The 16,596-nt window shown below is 36.6% G+C and overlaps 2 protein-coding genes across 2 annotated transcripts; both read right to left on the bottom strand.

The window, feature by feature from the left end:
• Window positions 1-218: 218 nt before the first annotated feature.
• LOC133862550 (peptidyl-prolyl cis-trans isomerase CYP18-1) lies at window positions 219-5,655 on the bottom strand. Its single transcript, XM_062298379.1, has 5 exons — window positions 5,517-5,655; window positions 5,350-5,424; window positions 4,500-4,661; window positions 936-1,094; window positions 219-650 (listed from the first exon to the last, which is right to left on the bottom strand). Exons 1-5 carry the CDS (start codon window positions 5,517-5,519, stop codon window positions 567-569), a joined length of 483 nt encoding a protein of 160 aa, XP_062154363.1. The 5' UTR covers window positions 5,520-5,655; the 3' UTR covers window positions 219-566.
• A 3,002-nt stretch (window positions 5,656-8,657) lies between these two features.
• Window positions 8,658-16,286, bottom strand: LOC133863903 (uncharacterized). Its single transcript, XM_062300043.1, has 7 exons — window positions 15,918-16,286; window positions 14,679-15,127; window positions 13,012-13,126; window positions 11,885-12,559; window positions 11,170-11,247; window positions 9,560-9,673; window positions 8,658-8,956 (listed from the first exon to the last, which is right to left on the bottom strand). The coding sequence occupies exons 1-7, from the start codon at window positions 16,272-16,274 to the stop codon at window positions 8,684-8,686; spliced, it is 2,061 nt and encodes a 686-aa protein (XP_062156027.1). The 5' UTR covers window positions 16,275-16,286; the 3' UTR covers window positions 8,658-8,683.
• Between the last annotated feature and the right edge of the window lie 310 nt (window positions 16,287-16,596).

The following is a 16,596-nucleotide window of genomic DNA, read 5'->3' as shown; positions in this document are numbered from 1 at the left end:
TGGCAACCCCAATGTTTAAAGATGGCTTTCTTTGTTTCATGGTTTACATGTTTTTTCTTTTTCTTTTTTTCTTTCTTTTTTTTTTAAAAAAAAAAAAAAAAAAAAAAAAAAAAAAAAAAAAACCTCTGTTTGCTGTTGGATTGCAAAACTGATCAAGGTTAACACAAATACTGGGCAATATCCCAGCCTCAAGCAGGCACACAAACACTATGGCCAAATACAAAACAAGATCAGCAACTTCGATTGAACCCTAAATGTAGTAAGTAATTACAATAATATCACATGGCAATACTCAAAGCAGTTGGAAGTGCAATGCCAGCTTCAATTTTACATTTCTCAAGTTATCCAAATGCTGTCATACAAATAAATAACAGCATTATATAATTCTCAAGATAATATGACTCTCTCTCTAACTCTCTCTCTCTCTCTCTCTGTGTTAGTTCAGTTCAAGTACATTGCCACAGTCGATCAGAAGTAAACTGCGGTCAAGAGTTCAATCCTAAAATTTTAATAACACAGAGCCCTCCCCCAGAATGCAGTACAGCCAAAAATGCTTCAAGCTGAGACTAACCAGCTAGCGGATTAGCATGCATTGTTACACGATTGAGTCTGATCTCTGCAAGCGGTCGATCTCCTGGACCTGTTTGAGTCTGCACAAACCCAAATTCAAGTCAGTAATTCTACATTCAATCTTCTTTATTGGGAAATTCAGGATGGGCAATTTTTCTTCACGAGTACAGAATTAGATAGGGAAGCATGGGATAAGGAAGTCACTGTCCCAAAAACACAGAGTGCAAAGCTACCAGTCCTTTGGCCGGCTAATAAAATCTCATAGATAGCTGTTCACCAAGACCTTACTTCCAAAAAGTTCATTAATAGTTTACTTCCAACCAAACAGGGAAAAACATTTTTTGCACTGTAGCTCAGTAACATACCTTTTCCATTAGATCAAGGACTTCAAACCCATGGATCACTTTCCCAAACACAGTGTATAATCCATTTAGATGTGGTTGCTTTGCATAACTTATGAAGAACTGGCTTCCATTAGTATTGGGGCCGCTGTTAGCCATTGAAAGTATCCCCCTTGCATTGTGCTGGAAAATAGAGAAAAGGAGAACATTATTGGTATAAAGATCAGAATTAAGTTTTTCCAAACTAATATTACTCAATTAAGCATATCTCCAACCAACGGTGTGGTAAACAAGAGATGATAACAAATATGCTGGTGCATACACATGGCCACACAGGCAGTACACAAAAGAATGAATACAAGTACAATAAGTTGTATTAAAAAGAGGAGAAACCTCGTTTACACAGGTAGACAAAAGGTTCACCTAAAAATTACAATTTGACTTTAAAAGATCTATACAATACACAAAAGAAGGAATAGGAAACTATCAAAAGCAGATATCAACTCATACAAAGATCCCAATAGTAAAGATTGTAGACAGCTCAACACCCTTAAATGTGCGATTATTCCTCTCCAAATGTCCATATGAGGCAAAGGGGGGTTGCGTATCAAATTAAACCACTTCTATAAGGTTGGCCTAATAATGTTGGAAGTTTTGGTTTAAGATCATGATTATTCGAGTATAGTTCAAATCTTGTTATGCTGTGTTCATTTTTTTATTAGCCGATTCAGTGTTCAAAACCTATGTTTGAATGTAACACTTGGCGGGGGTAGTACTAAGGAGTATTTGACAAAATTCATCAATGTTGTGAAGAACAAAGGTCACGTTTGGAAATTTGTCTGCTTATGTCCAGACACGGTGTTATAAAGAGCCACCGAGACACTCGTTTGGAATTGTGTTCGCACATGTCCGAACAAGACACTTAAGAGCCACCGAGAAAGTAGTTCGGAAAACCGTTCGCATGGGTTTGGACAAGTGAAATGTATCTAAAGCCCTCAAGAGCCTCGTCCGCAAAATCATTTGATGGTGTCCAGACGAGATGCTGTATTTGGAGCAACCAAGAGCCTCGTTTGCAAATACGGTCGATGGGGTCTAGACAAGAAGCTTTTATTTGGAGCCCTCAAGAAGCTCGTTCACAAATGGGTTCGAATAGGTCCGGACACCACTAGGGTTCAAGGCATGAAACCCTAGCCTTGTCTAGACGAGCTTACTTATATGTCTAGACACCGCCAGCAAAATTACACGTCAATTTTCTTATTGGACTAAACACTGGGATTTTACCTAAGGGTATTTAAGGAAAGCTATGCATGACTCCCAAGGTGCTTCAATTGTCTATTTATTGTGCTAACTGCTAAGTTAGCAAATTTAGTTTCCATGCTTCCAAGATCAATTCTCTCTTCGAGTTTGTTACACCTAGGGATGTAAATAAACCAGTCTGTTCGACAACTCGCTCGATACCCGCTCGGTTTAGCCCGATCCGAACTCGAGCTCGATATTGTAAAAACTCAATCGTTACTGTAGAAACCTGCTCGATTAGTAAGTGATACATAACCGACTCGCTCGACAAAACTCGATAGGGACTCGCGAGTTCAGCTCGTTTAAAGCTCGACCGGATCGCTCGCCTGGCTTATTAGTCCAACTCGTTAGCTCGTTCATATCTTACATATATATTAGTAAATAGTAAATACAGTATAACATATATAATATTACATATTAATTATAATACTTTGATAACAATATTTAGTATGTTAAATTAACATATTAAGTTATTAATAGTTAGTATATAACAATATAACAATATTAAATAGTTAGCATATATATATATACATATCACATCATACATGATTAACAATAGTTATATATTATACTTATATTATAGTTACTTAGTTATATAGAATATATTAGACTTACTATTTGTTCACATTACACATATACCATAGTTTATACTCTCTAGTTATATATAATAACATATTGTTAATTTATTACTTACAAACTATAGTTATGTACTATATTTTATAATATGCCTTATATAATTACATATTATATATTTATGTTATTAATAAATGCATAGAGGTTGTTCATAAACTTGAGCTTGAATTCTGCTTTAATCACTCATTGAAAAATTTAATAATCTACCTCAAGCTTTAGTTGAGCCGAGCTTATCGAGTAACCCGGCTCGGCTCGAATGTCATTTTCAACGAACTCGAGCTCGCCCGAATTTTAAACGAGCCGAGCTTGAACATGCAACTTATAGCTCGGCTCGAATTCGAGCTCGACTATTTAGGCTTGACTCATAAACGAGCCAGTCTTGAAATCTTCAAACTCGGCTCGGCTCGGCTCGGCTCGATTACATCCCTGGTTACACCATTTCACAAAAACCTTCAGCCACCAAAGTTTCGGAATTGCAAGAGGAAGCTTAATAGAAGAATTACCTAGAGGTTTTGGAGCTACTGCGGTAAGAGATAAGTAGGTCGCTTATCTATACAAGGAAGGTGTCTGTAACAAAACCTAAGTGTCCTTGTAATTGAATTTTTCTACAGTTGATAAGTTTCTTGGGTTTGACTATCCCATATGGTTTACCTTTAAGGAGTTCTTCAAAGGGTTTCACTTCGTAACCAAAATCGTGTGTTGAATGTCTATATGCTTTATGTGATTTTTGGTTATTTTATGTGTGATGAATTTTTTTGCTTGCAGTGTGTTGCATAATGTTAAAATTGGTAATATTTGTTATAAACACTTGTTCAACACCCCCCCCCGGGCAAGGTGTTGTTGGGTCTAAAACTGAACTGTGTTTTTCAGGGTAATTTTAGCTTGCAGCCTGCAAAGTAAAGTAAAGGAAGGAGGATACAAAATATTATTCCCAGGCCCAAAACGTATAATTCATAGCCACCACTAAGAACTTGCAAGCCTTATATAAGAGAAAACCAAACGGACCCTAGCTAAGTTATGGAGTCCTTGTTCCAAAAGAATTCTCCTAGAGGTTTAAACTCAACTTATATAGGAGCAAGCGCATGAGTAAGAGTGGCATGGAAGCCAATCTCCCTCCTATTTAGCAATGAACGTGCATGACGAAAAAAAATACACAATTGCTTTTACTTGGATTAGTTGGAAAAAGTTCCCGAGGTTCGAGTCCCATTGGATGCAAATAAGTGTTTTGGGGCCAAGACCGCCGGCGAAGTCGGAGTCTTACCCTATCTGTGTGGATGGGGAGCTTTGCACATGTCAGAAGTTTGTCCAACAGAGTGGGTACACAAAGTGGCCCTACCTTGAAGGAGTTCCCCGTCATTAAAAAAAAAAAAAAAAAAAAGAAGCTCCTTGTATGGGATGTAGTGACAATAATTGGCAGTCCAAGAGTAATGAAAGTCAGGTTAACATGCTGCTATCAATTTGCATTAAATAGGTCAAAGAGTCAAATAACTAGGAGCTTGCCAGTCCTATTTGGGAAATAAAAACAAAATGGTGGCTATGGCAATTGCACTTGATAGAAGAGGTAACCAACCAAAATTTACAAATTAAGTAAAGATATTACGGCAGGCAAATGGCAAACTCTAACAGCCTAACTATGCCTCATGGATTTGACTAACTTACCTTGAGAGACTCTCTTATCTCGTCGCTGAACTTCTTGCCCCATATACTGGTCCCCCCCTTGCCGGTACCTGTTGGATCCCCACCTTGAATCATAAAACCTTTAATATTCCGGTGAAATATGGTCCCATCATAATAACCGCTTGCGCATAGTGCCAAAAAATTCTGCATTCAAGTGAATCGCAAGAATTGTGAACAAGTACATCATCACTAAAACAAGGGTTTGAGACACCAAGGCAGCAACACATATCATGGTGAATTTCCACTTCACAAAACTCTTAAGTTGCCAATTCAAATGCAGTACAAAGCAACGCAAATAATCAAAACAAATGCATTACAAGACAATGCACTATATGCTAATCAGAAGTGAGAGTGCTCAAGTTACTTTCTCTGCTTTTGTTAGGAACTAGGATACAATATAACGCTTCATTCTATAAACAGTTCATGCCCAATAAGCGTATCAGAGCATATCTTTCTTGCTTGGCTAGGGTTTAGCATAATTGTAAGATGGCCCCGCCTTTTAGATTATGTTTTATATATATATATATAAGAAAGCGCATCATGATGTAGAACAACTCAACAATACGGCGAAAATTGCAGCATAACAGAACGCTTGGAACTGAGTGTGAATATCTAAATAACATTCAGTTGCAGTTGCTTCATTTATTTCAACAGAAAACAAATAGAGGTCCAAGAAGCCCTAATGTTCGAATTTCCTTTCTTTCCCTTCTTCTCAGGTTCTCGGCAAATAAGAGGTCCAAGAAAAACTTCCCCGGAAAATTCTGGAGGAAACGTTTTTTTTTTCGAAGGAAACAAACAGAATATAGAAATATTTGTTAATGTGGGCACTGACCTCGGCAGCCTTGGGGACCTCGTCGCAGAAGATCTCGCACTTGATGTCGCCGAGATTCGTGTGCAGCGTAACTGACTGCAGAACGCCAAGAAAAGCAAAAAGCGTGAATTCATGGTTTAATTCATGAAGTTAAGGTGTTCGATGAAAGTACGCGAAGAGAGACTAACCATTATGCTTGCGACTTGCGACTTGCGACTTGCGAGCCTTTCTTTTCTTACAAATTCCTAAAGCAATCGAGCTTTGCAAATTTTGTCAAGCTTTTTTATCGCGCGGAGATCCTTCTAGAAGGTTAGTCAATGTCGGTTTGTACTCTATTTTCAGCGATGAGTTATGTATATTTCCCAAATGACAAAACGACGCCGTCACTCCGCCTGTTCGAATTCTACGAAAAGTCGGTGATTGTGAATAGTCTCAGATATTTTCCAACGGTGCGAAAGCTGGGGTGCACGAAGATTATGTGCCTCCAAACCCTAGAATTGACAGGCAATGGTTGAGATGGCGGGCGAAGGTTTGGCTTCGGTTGTCATGGACCTTTCTTCATGAACAGGGTAATCAATTTTATTTGGAGCATTTTAATTGTTCATTAGTGGATTATGATATGCCCAATATATACACTCAGTCGATCCAAGTTGAGACTTTAGGGTTACGATCTTAAAGAGTTAAAAGGACTTAACCAAATCAGTATCCAATAATTTTTGAAAATTTTAAATCAATAGCTATGCCGTTATGAATTGGCATCAAAGCCAACCATGTTTGACTTAACACTTAAAGACAAGGGTCTTTTAAAAGAGAAAAGATTGTTACAGATTGTTATGGACCCACATGGATGCGAGAAACGTGAGCTGCACGAGAAACTGCCAACATGAGGATAAAAATGAAGAAATTACATGTACCCTATGGTTCAGTAATAAAAGGGAGATAGAAAAATATAATTTTCTCAAATGTTTGTTGTATACCATCACGCTTTCTGATTTAATGTCTACAACAGTACACTCTATTCATATTGACTTCTCTTTTGACGGTTCCACTCACCTATGTTCAATAATTTAATACTATGCTCATACATAATACCAAGACAATTTAATTTAGCCTATAAATCGCCTTCTCTATGGCTCAAACCTATGATGTAATGCCTACTCTAATACCAATTGATAAGGGCTTAACCATTGGTTCAAAAACTCTACACGAGTGGAAGATACTGATTTGGTTAAAACTGTAATCTTTAATAAGTTAATATGGTAACAGAATATGTTGCATCAAATCAAACTTTTGGTTGGAAACGCCAAGGCAACTTAATCAGCGATGCGAAGAAGAGGGGCTCCTACTGGAAAAGGCTCAGTTTTTGTGGCAGTGGGGCTGACCAACCAACTTGCAAAGCCAGGTTGGAGTTGTATAGTTTGATCAAGAGTTGAGACTGCTGGAAAATCTGACATGAAGCCCATGATTTCAACAGTGTCATTCATGTACAGATAATTGGATATATATTATAGTTGCATTGTCTTTTGCAAGGAGAGTATGGGAGGCAGAAGCAGCATTGGAAATGTGAATGGCATTAGTTATGTAGGAAGAAAAGCAAAGCATAGTTCACTTACCTACCAAAAATCAACGAGAAAGAAACCCTAGCAAAAAATTGTGTTGTCACCTACCGAGTTTACCAAAAAAGGATAACATTTTCTTTTTACAGAAATATCTTCCATGTATACAATAATCACATTTAATTCGCATGGGATCAAATATCTCCCAAATTTCTTGCGTAAATACCCTATCATGTAATTGATTGGATATCAAGAAATACGTATGTATAAAGTTTTTTTTTTTTTTTTAGTTGTTAACCTTCTTCGTTTTTATTTACGATTTTTGATATGGTATCAGAGTAAAAACCCTGAATTCAAACATTGTCCTGAGCATACACGCGTGAGAAGAAGTGTTAAAATATAAATTATATGATTAATCAACTTTAACTTTTAGGAATAATAGAGATTTAACACGAATATTTTTTTAAATTTTTTTTTTTTTTTTTGGGTGTAAATGAATATGCGAAGAATACGCTCTCTTATCCTTGCAATTGACTTTCAAAGTCCCCATTAGTGCATGGTCTAAGTTTTTACCATTAACAATTGCCATAATCTTTTGTTAAAGGTTTTCCAATGAGAGTTGCATACATCAACGTGTTTTCGTTGGTGCTTGTGATTTTGATTGTTTTAGGTATTTAGATGACTTTGTTAGAATTATGGCAAACTAGATTACTCAATGATGTAGCTCTCGAAGATGTGAGGATTGCCTTTGCCAATCTTTCATTCATAGTATGGCCTGAAATTTTGGAGGACTTGCCGGTGTTTCAGGTTAAATTCTGTGTACAATATATTTGCCTTGTGATGATAGATATTTGTCTGTTCTTGATGCCATTTAATTTCAATTCCTAATTGAGTGTGGCTAGAAGTACTATGACTTTTAATACAAGTCCCTTAAAAACACTAAAATGTAGACAACTATACGTTACAAACTGACATGATAGTTTACATGACATTTACGTCAGTCACTAAAAGGTACTACCAGGTAGTAGTTCACTTTACATATTTCTATAAAATACAAGTTGTCACGTAAATTTATAGAATTGTAATAAAATATTATTTTAGGAGTCTTGGCAAAACTCCCGTTTTTGAAATGCAATTTTCTTTTTAAGGTTAAATGCTTTTCTTGTACCTATAGTAAGGATCATTATCAAACGGCCGTCTCGGTTTCAAAAAGTATCACATGAGATACCTATCGATAATTGAAATACCCACTTGGTACTACTGTCCATTTTTTTACAAAAATTCACATCACCTCCCTTAAAATCGTAAAAAAATGTCCCTTGTGCCACATATGGGAGACAACTTAGCATATCCTACGACGTGCCATTATATCACTGGCAATGCATGTTGTATTTAAGCCAAATTAGTCGTAGAAAAAAAAAAAATTACCTAAACTTTTTTTTAAACGAACGAAAAAAGCAAAAATTACATGCAGTTGTAGAGAGTCCTCTTAACATAGACCTTTTGTTAGGAGAATGAAGTTTAGAGTTCACGGTTCTTTTAAGTTTTAGAGACGTCAAGATATAAGCTGTTCTTACATCTTCAATGGATTTACCAAAAGAATGAGACAAGATACACTAAGTGAAAGACAAAAATTAAATTGAATGCGTTTAAGAAGTCAAAATTAGACCATGAAATTTATAAAGTAATACTAAGGGCTTTGTGATAGGAATTCTTTTTTATACTTCCTGTGTATTAGGGTTGTGCCCTTTGCGCTTTTTTAATAAGATTAAATTACTTACTTAAAAAAGGGCTTTCTGTTATTCATCCTCAAGGATCTCCCTGTGTACATGCATGCATGAGGTGCTGCAGTACTTGTAATTATATCTATGAAAAGGAACTTTACCCGCCAGCGAAGTACTACAACAGGAGCAAGTAAGGTCGCCAGCTAACCCACTTTTGGGTTGTGAAGAGCTTGGCACAATTGGGACGTTATTACCTTGACCATTATGGGCTGCAGCCGCAGCTAATCGCCTCTCAGCAGCGGCTGCTCTCTTTTCCCTCTCAGCAGCCAGTGCCCTTTTCAGCTCCTCCTGATTCAGTCACAAAAACAAAAACAAAAAAAAGGTTCATACAATTAATGTAATTGTGATTGAATAATCAAAGGCACTGATGTGGAGGAAGGGAAATAAAGTAAGGTAATAAATTAAGTGTGCCCTTCCCCAGCAAGCACCTGCTCCAATCAAAATTAAAATTGAAACCTTTAAAAACAATCTATGTTATTAGCAAAAAAACCTGCATACGACCCAGAAATCAGACTCAAGTTTTGCCTTTTGATGACCTTATGAATACAAAAGGAAAAACTGTGCAAAAGCATTTTTAAACCAATATAATGCTGTTTTATGTATTAATTTCATGTGAGATAGGTGTGTTTGGTAAATAGTTTTGAGAGGGGAAAGAATGAAGAAATTTTGATCGATGTAATATAAGGTAGAAAGAAGTTTTGAACTTTTTTTTTAGAGAAAAGCAAAGACAATTGTTTGGTAATGGAAAAAAATGAAATTGACTTTTTTAGGAGAAAGTGGAAGAGTTGTTCCCAAACATAGCCAGGGCCTGGCTCTCTACACTCAAAATTTCAACAGTAGTATTAATCATGACAACAACATTAATAATAATATCAATTTTATAATTCTAACCTCTTTCGAGATCTGTGAACCACTACTAGAATGCAATCCCTTGAGAACAGAAGTTGAAGTTGCTCCTTGATTCTCTACAACTTTTGAAGCATTTTGGCCTAGGGCAGCCTCAGACTGCAAAATCACACCAGGATGACATTGAAGATATGATACAGAAATGGAAATAGTGAAGGATAAATGTGTTTAAAAAGCAGGAACATTACATGCAGTGGATAACATGCTTTAGTTGATTAATAAAATATTAGAATGACGTGTGGTGTGGGGATTAGGCCCTCAAGGCAGCTTTTTTGGACTTGCTCCATTTGGCCTGTTGTAAGGATGCTTCCGTGGCAGATCATTTGGAATTTTCTAGTGACTCTCATAAATGGAATCTTAACTTTCTCATAGTGGCTCACGACTGGGAGGTGGATCTCTTTACCTCGTTCTTCAATTTGTTGTACTCCTTCAGATTGAGACGGGGTGGCGAAAACAAGCTTTGTTAGGTTCCTTCCAAGAGAGGGCTATTTGATGTTAAATCATACTGTAATATCCTTGTTCCCACAATAACACTCTTTTCTCTTGGAGTATTTGGTGGAATAGGGCTCCCCTAAGAGTGGTTCTCTTTGCTTGGTTGACTGTCTTAGAGAAGATTCTAATCATGGATAATCTTAAAAAGCAACATGTCGTTGTGGTTGATTGGTACTACATGTCTAAGAAGAGCGGGAGAGTAAGTGGACCACCTTTTACTACATTGTGAGATGGCTAATGCCCTATGGAAAACCATATTTAGCCTTGTAGGGTTGGCGTGGGTTATGTCTCGTCGAGTGGCAAATCTTTTTGCTTACTGGAAAGGGTATTTTGGTAGGATTCAAAATTCTGTTATATAGAAGATGGCCCCCTCTTGCCTTATGTGGTATCTTTGGAGGGAGAGAAATGATCAGAACTTTGAAGACAATGAATGGACAGTAGCGCAACTAAAAGATTTTTTCTTCAAGACTCTATCACTAGATAGCTGTTGTTGACTTAAATTTTTCTAACTTTCATGTTTTTCTTGATCTTTTTTCTTGTGCTAGCTAGATGTTTCTCTTGTATACTTGGATTGCGTCTCCTGCGCTTTTTAATAAATTGCATTTACTTATAAAACAACAAAAAGTTTCTCAGAATGCCACAACTGGCTACTATAGCTCTCCAATTTAACAAACGGACTAATAGAAAGAATAATGATTGGAATCATTGAATTTTAGCAGGTCATGCACCCATGCCTCAAGGTCCAAGCTCAACGAACTTGACAAAATCTCTGAGGTGGTATCCAAACAGGGTAACTAAGATGCTTGAACTTCAATTACACTCTAATAATTAATGCTACACACGAGGGTAATTCAAACTATAAATTTCATTATACTAAAAATCAGTTACTAGAAGTTGACTCCTCACTGCCACTCCTTTCTATTGGCTAAAAGCTACAGAAATAAAAAGGAATCAGATCACTTCAAACTTTATCTAAATAAATCCCTGGTAAACCTAGATTTAATTCTGGAGAGCATAAAACAAAACAAGAGCTAAAGGCTAACAAGTTCTCCATTACCATCTTTTCACAAGATATGAGAAAAAAAAAATTGAGCACTATGCACCTGAGCCTTCTTTTCTTTTTCTTTACGTAATTTCTTCAATTCTTTTGCTCTTGCTTTCTTCTTTGCATCTTTTTCTGCCTGAAGAACCACAAAGGAAGGAAAACAACCAATCTCTCATGTTAAGCATAGAATTTAATCTACAAATGGTTAGATCAAGAAAGCAAGGGAAAATGCATCACTACTGAGAAAACAGATTTGGTTGAGAAAACCATTATGTATGTGAATATCATTGACTGATAAGAAGTTACACAATCACGCGAATACCGGGAAATCCATTTTTTTAATGATGTTTGACACCACCCCAAGGTAATGTGGCTCTTCATGATGTGTTCTGACGCTGCACAAGCTAACATGGAATATCTGTGCTACAAAATACAATAAGTGACACAACCACCAAGATCCCAACTGTGTATTCTTTTACCCAGTTTCTGTAGAATGTTCTAAAACTTTGGTTAGATAACATAATGCCCTTTCCTCTTTGCATTAATATTTTCCGGTTATAATGCCCTTTCCTCTTTGCATTAATATTTCCCTTCAATATATGATGTTTCTAGTATATAACAGATACGTGAATTTAAGAAATAAATTGAATGAGACATGGCACTCAAGCCACAGAGCAAATAACCAAGATAATGATGTATGAATTTAGGAGTCATTTAACTCTCATTTTACGCCACTCACTGATACATCATTGTTGACAGAAACAAATGTCTACCTGCTTAGCAGCTTGAGATTCCTCCATTTCTTTTGTCAATGCACTAGGCACTTTAGCAGCTTGCCAATCCCACTTATCAAGGTTTGAGGCCATAAACCTTCTAAAAGTGTTCCTGACTTCCTTTTCACTTGCCAGCATATATGGGGTCCGTCCTCTTTCATCCTCGCAGCAAGGATCAAGACCCTGTTCTAGGAGTTCCAAAACCTTATAAGCATTGCCAGATTGTGCTGCTTCATGCAGAAGAGTTGATCTACCAGTAAGTTCAATCTCACTCTCACTTGACATAGAGAGTGCTTCAGATTTTTTGTAACTTGAACAAGCATCCACATTATCCCTATGGCCCAACTTGTTACCCACATCTTCTTTGATGGAGCCTAGGCTGCCATTATTTATGGTACTCACACTTGAACATGAGTCCACTTCGATGCTTGGTGGAATTTCCTTCTCATCTAATTGATAGGCAACTCGTGTCAATTGGCTATATATACGCTTGGCTTCCTTCAAGGTAGGCCTCCTAACAGTCAATGGAACATTTCGAACTACACAGTGCTGATGGCTAAAATAAGGTTGTTCCCCATTAAAGAGGAGTCGACGGTTGTTTGAAGGGGCATGAACAAAGATGCAAGTGGAAGCATCAAAATAAGGCTTCCAAGAAGCAAGTAGTTCCTGAATATCCTGAAAATACATGAGACAAGAATTCGTCAACCTTAAAAGAGTTTAAAATCCATACTTTGGTATAGTCATGCATTCAAAGATTCATGTGTCTGTGATCCCAACTTAAATTCTGATGCAATACAGCTAAGGCTATTTAATTTGTTTATCAAAAAGAATAATCATTGGAGTTAAAGATATCATAGAAGAGTAAATTAGGAAAGAAATTGACAAAATTGAAGACAAAATAATGTTTGGATTATAGAAAATTATCACCGACATGGATGGCAAATGTTTTCCAAAAGATGTCTAAAATGCAAAAATTTAAAGCACTAGCAATGATGTGTTAGTGTCAAGCAGTTTGAATTGATATTCATAGATATAAGCCAGAATACCAAAGTGCACATCAATTATGTGATAAAACAAAACTCAAAAAATTAAGACACTGTTGAAGCAAACAATATAGCTTTAGTTACCTTCTTCAAAGCCAGTTCATTATATCGACGAAGTGAAGCCCCAGCAGAATGTACAGCCTTGCCTCCAGCATCTTTTGATGACTGTTTTTTTCCAGCCTTGGCCCTTACAACATATCTACATGACAAAAAGAAGAGTTCAAGCATACTTTAGTAGATATAAAATGTTTGAACGATTGTAGACAACGACTATTGAGCAAATTTTTTTCTTTTCTTTTTTTTTTCTTATTTTTTTCCTTTTTTCTTTTTTTTTTTCTGTTGATCGGTAATTTACACGTCAAGTGGGTATTGAATCACATTAAATCACTACTTATCCCAAAAGTTTAAGCTGACAAGAAGAGATAAATTTAATCACTCACTCAATACTTTAACACTCCCCCTCATATGTGGGCTCAAACTTCCTTTTTAATAGGTGGAACTTAACACATGGAATATTTAATTAAAATAAGAAGTAAATGACGGAGTCAAAGTTCGAACTCAAGACCTTTGGCTCTGATACTATGTTAAATCACTACTTATCCTAAAAGCTGATAGGAAGAGGTAAATTTAATCACTTAATCAATACTTTAACAAATCAACAACTTCACTGTCCACCCCCATTCTTACAGGAGAGGAGGTGCAATTTGAGCTTTAGCTCAATGGCGCCTATTGATAAGTTTATTTCCTCTCCTAAAGCCCCATTAACTTAAAGCAGACCGGAAAAAATAACAAAGATTGCAAATATTCATCCTCAAGTCACCAAAAAGTGCCCCACTGTGTTAGTTATCCAAATCAGATTGGAAACAGTAGTAGCAACTAAGTACAAAAGCAACTTTTCCCTAGAAAATGAAAAGTGAATTTAAGACAATGAGTCAATGAAAACCACAATCTAGAGATGGCATGTTAGAAGGCATATGAGCCTAAAGCTTAAGGCTTGCCTTTTGCTGCAATAAGACTCATCCCATGGGTGCATTGCAGAAACATGCTTCATACATGATTCTGGGGTTTGTTTGGTAAAGACATGTACAGAACAGAACATAACAGAGTAGTGGGTTGTTAGTTTTGAAATTAGTAAAAAGTAATGATGTGATATAAAATAAAAAGAATTTGTATAAAAAAGTGAAAAAATTTTGTATTGTAGTGAATTTTTTTATTTGAATAGTAACAAAAAATTATTGATGTGATATAAAAAGTGGGAATGTTTTTATGTTGATTAGTATTGAAAAATATAAAAAAAAAAGAAAAACAAAAAAAAAAAAAAGGTACATGAACAGTTGCTGTTATGTATTGTTCTGTATTGTTGCTTGACAAACAAGCCCCTGATCTCAAGGTTATGTAACATGAAACATTGACAATCACAACATTAGGACGAAATGTTTATTAAAGACAATTTTTAAAAAGCCACGTGCCACTCAAATCTTAGAGCTTGCCTTGAAGCGCGGCTTATGATGATGCCTCAAGAGTAAATGCTAATCTGTAGAGTCGATACTTCAAAGCTTAAGGGGCATTCAACCAATGCATGTCACTGAAATGTCTAAGGCATACACTATGTGCATGAAGGCAAGGCTACCATAGGGAACAGTGCTCTACCCCATTTTGGCGGGGGAGAAGCAAAAAGCAAAGATAAAGACAAATAAGAAAATCTCCGTATTTCCACTATTTAGTTCATTCAAAGAAGAAAATATACTAACCTGTGGAACGTTTTGAGAGCAACGACTATGTTACCATCAAAGACACAACCAGCAAAGTGCCCACCACTTGCAAGCAACACAATTCTCAAATAGGTTTTATCCCTAGGCTCATGAATCAAAGTTTTCAGTCTCTTGATCACTTCATTCTCTGGCACACACCTACCATTGTCTACTACAACATCATTCTCATAAGAAACACTTTCGGATTCATTCATAAGTAAACTCTTCCAAACCGAAACTCTCTCTCCCGTATTAAGACAGATAAATAGCTTTTGCTTAAAGTTTTCATTCGTTCCCCTAAGCAAATCACTGTTGGGAACAAATCCCTTGTCGGCTTCATCTTCTGATCCTGATATACTTGATATATCATAGTCGTTGAAAGAATCAGAGGTCAACTCATCAAAATCTTCCTCCCTCACAATGTTCTTTCCAGCAATGCTTAGCTTCACCTATTGTCACATATAACCAAGAATATGATTCAAATTAGCATTCCTAAAAAACACAAAATAAAATAAAATAATAATAAAAAATTCCAAAAGTCTTATCAATATATCTGCCATTCTACTGACCTAAAAACAATTGTTTTCTCTAAATTTTGGTAAAGCTTATAAAGGAAACATATTTCACTGATCATTAACAGAATTTCTATTTCTATATTTTTATTTTTTGGGCGGGGCATAAATTATTTCAAAAGATAAGAGTTATGAAGAGTACCAAAACACAAGCAAAGACACAGCAAGTCAGCATCCGACCTATTCTTGCAAATACTGCCTTAATACATTAACTGCTTGTTTTAGCATAAAAAGCAAATCTTTTTGCTTTCCAAACGCAATGAAAACTCTTCCAGAAAACACTAACAAAACGATGCTTCAAAACAAAATGGAAGTTTTTTCAACAATTGAGATTATGCAATACAGTCTACAAGAGAGCTGACTCAAACAATTAGTCAATACCAGCATAAAATTCTCCGAAGTTTTTGCAACAATTGAGATTATGCAATACAGTCTACAAGAGAGCTGACTCAAACAATTTGCAACAATTGAGATTATGCAATACAGTCTACAAGAGAGCTGACTCAAACAATTAGTCAATAACAGCATAAAATTCTCTGTTACAAAATAAAAAATTAAATAAATAAATTACACACACACAGCTAAATTGTCCTAATTCAACTAAAGTGCAATAAGATTAAACCCGATTAATCAAAAAGGAGAATGAAAGATAAGGAATTCGGTTTACATTGAATCGGTGAATATCGGACTTGAAGTGCGAGCGCTGGTCCTGGAGGGACTCGAACTCGACCTTGCAGGTGTTGCAGGTCCATCTAGGTGTCACTACGACATCTTTTTGGGCGGTTTTCTCGTCGTTTTCGGGGACTTCTAGGGTTTCGGCGGTGGAGTCGTTGGAGTTATCGACCGGCTCGGAGATTGAAGTCAGAGAGGAGTGAGGGGATGAGAGAAGGTGGCAGGAATCGAAGAAGCTGGGCGGGAGGTCGAAGATGCAACGGTGCCGTTTCTCTTGCTGAGGGTTGGTCGAAGCGTTGTTGTCTTTGGTGTTGGTGCTAGTGCAAGGAGGATGATCGGTCTCCATGATCATCGACCAAGGGGTTTTCTGTAACGAATGGCTTATATGGTTGTAATGATCCATGATTGCACTTCAAACGACGACGCTTTGAGTTCTTAAAAAACGACGGCAGAAAACGGTCGTTTAAAAACGTGAATAGAATTAGATGTCGGATAGTAGTAAATTAGTAATCCGGTAATTGTTTTCGAAAAAAAAAAAAGTAATCCGGTAATCCCTGCCCACCAACTTTTTTTTTTTTTATTAGGGTATCCCCGCCCCTATAGGCTGCAATGCACCTTGTTCGTTGAACGACTATCCCATTAAGATGGTAGTCGAACCTTCCGAGTGCAATGAC

This window comes from Alnus glutinosa, chromosome 3 (genome assembly GCF_958979055.1).
Source record: "Alnus glutinosa chromosome 3, dhAlnGlut1.1, whole genome shotgun sequence".
Lineage (NCBI taxonomy): Eukaryota > Viridiplantae > Streptophyta > Magnoliopsida > Fagales > Betulaceae > Alnus > Alnus glutinosa.
The sequence above is the reverse complement of the archived record's forward strand: the minus strand, read 5'-3'. Positions and strand labels throughout refer to the sequence as shown.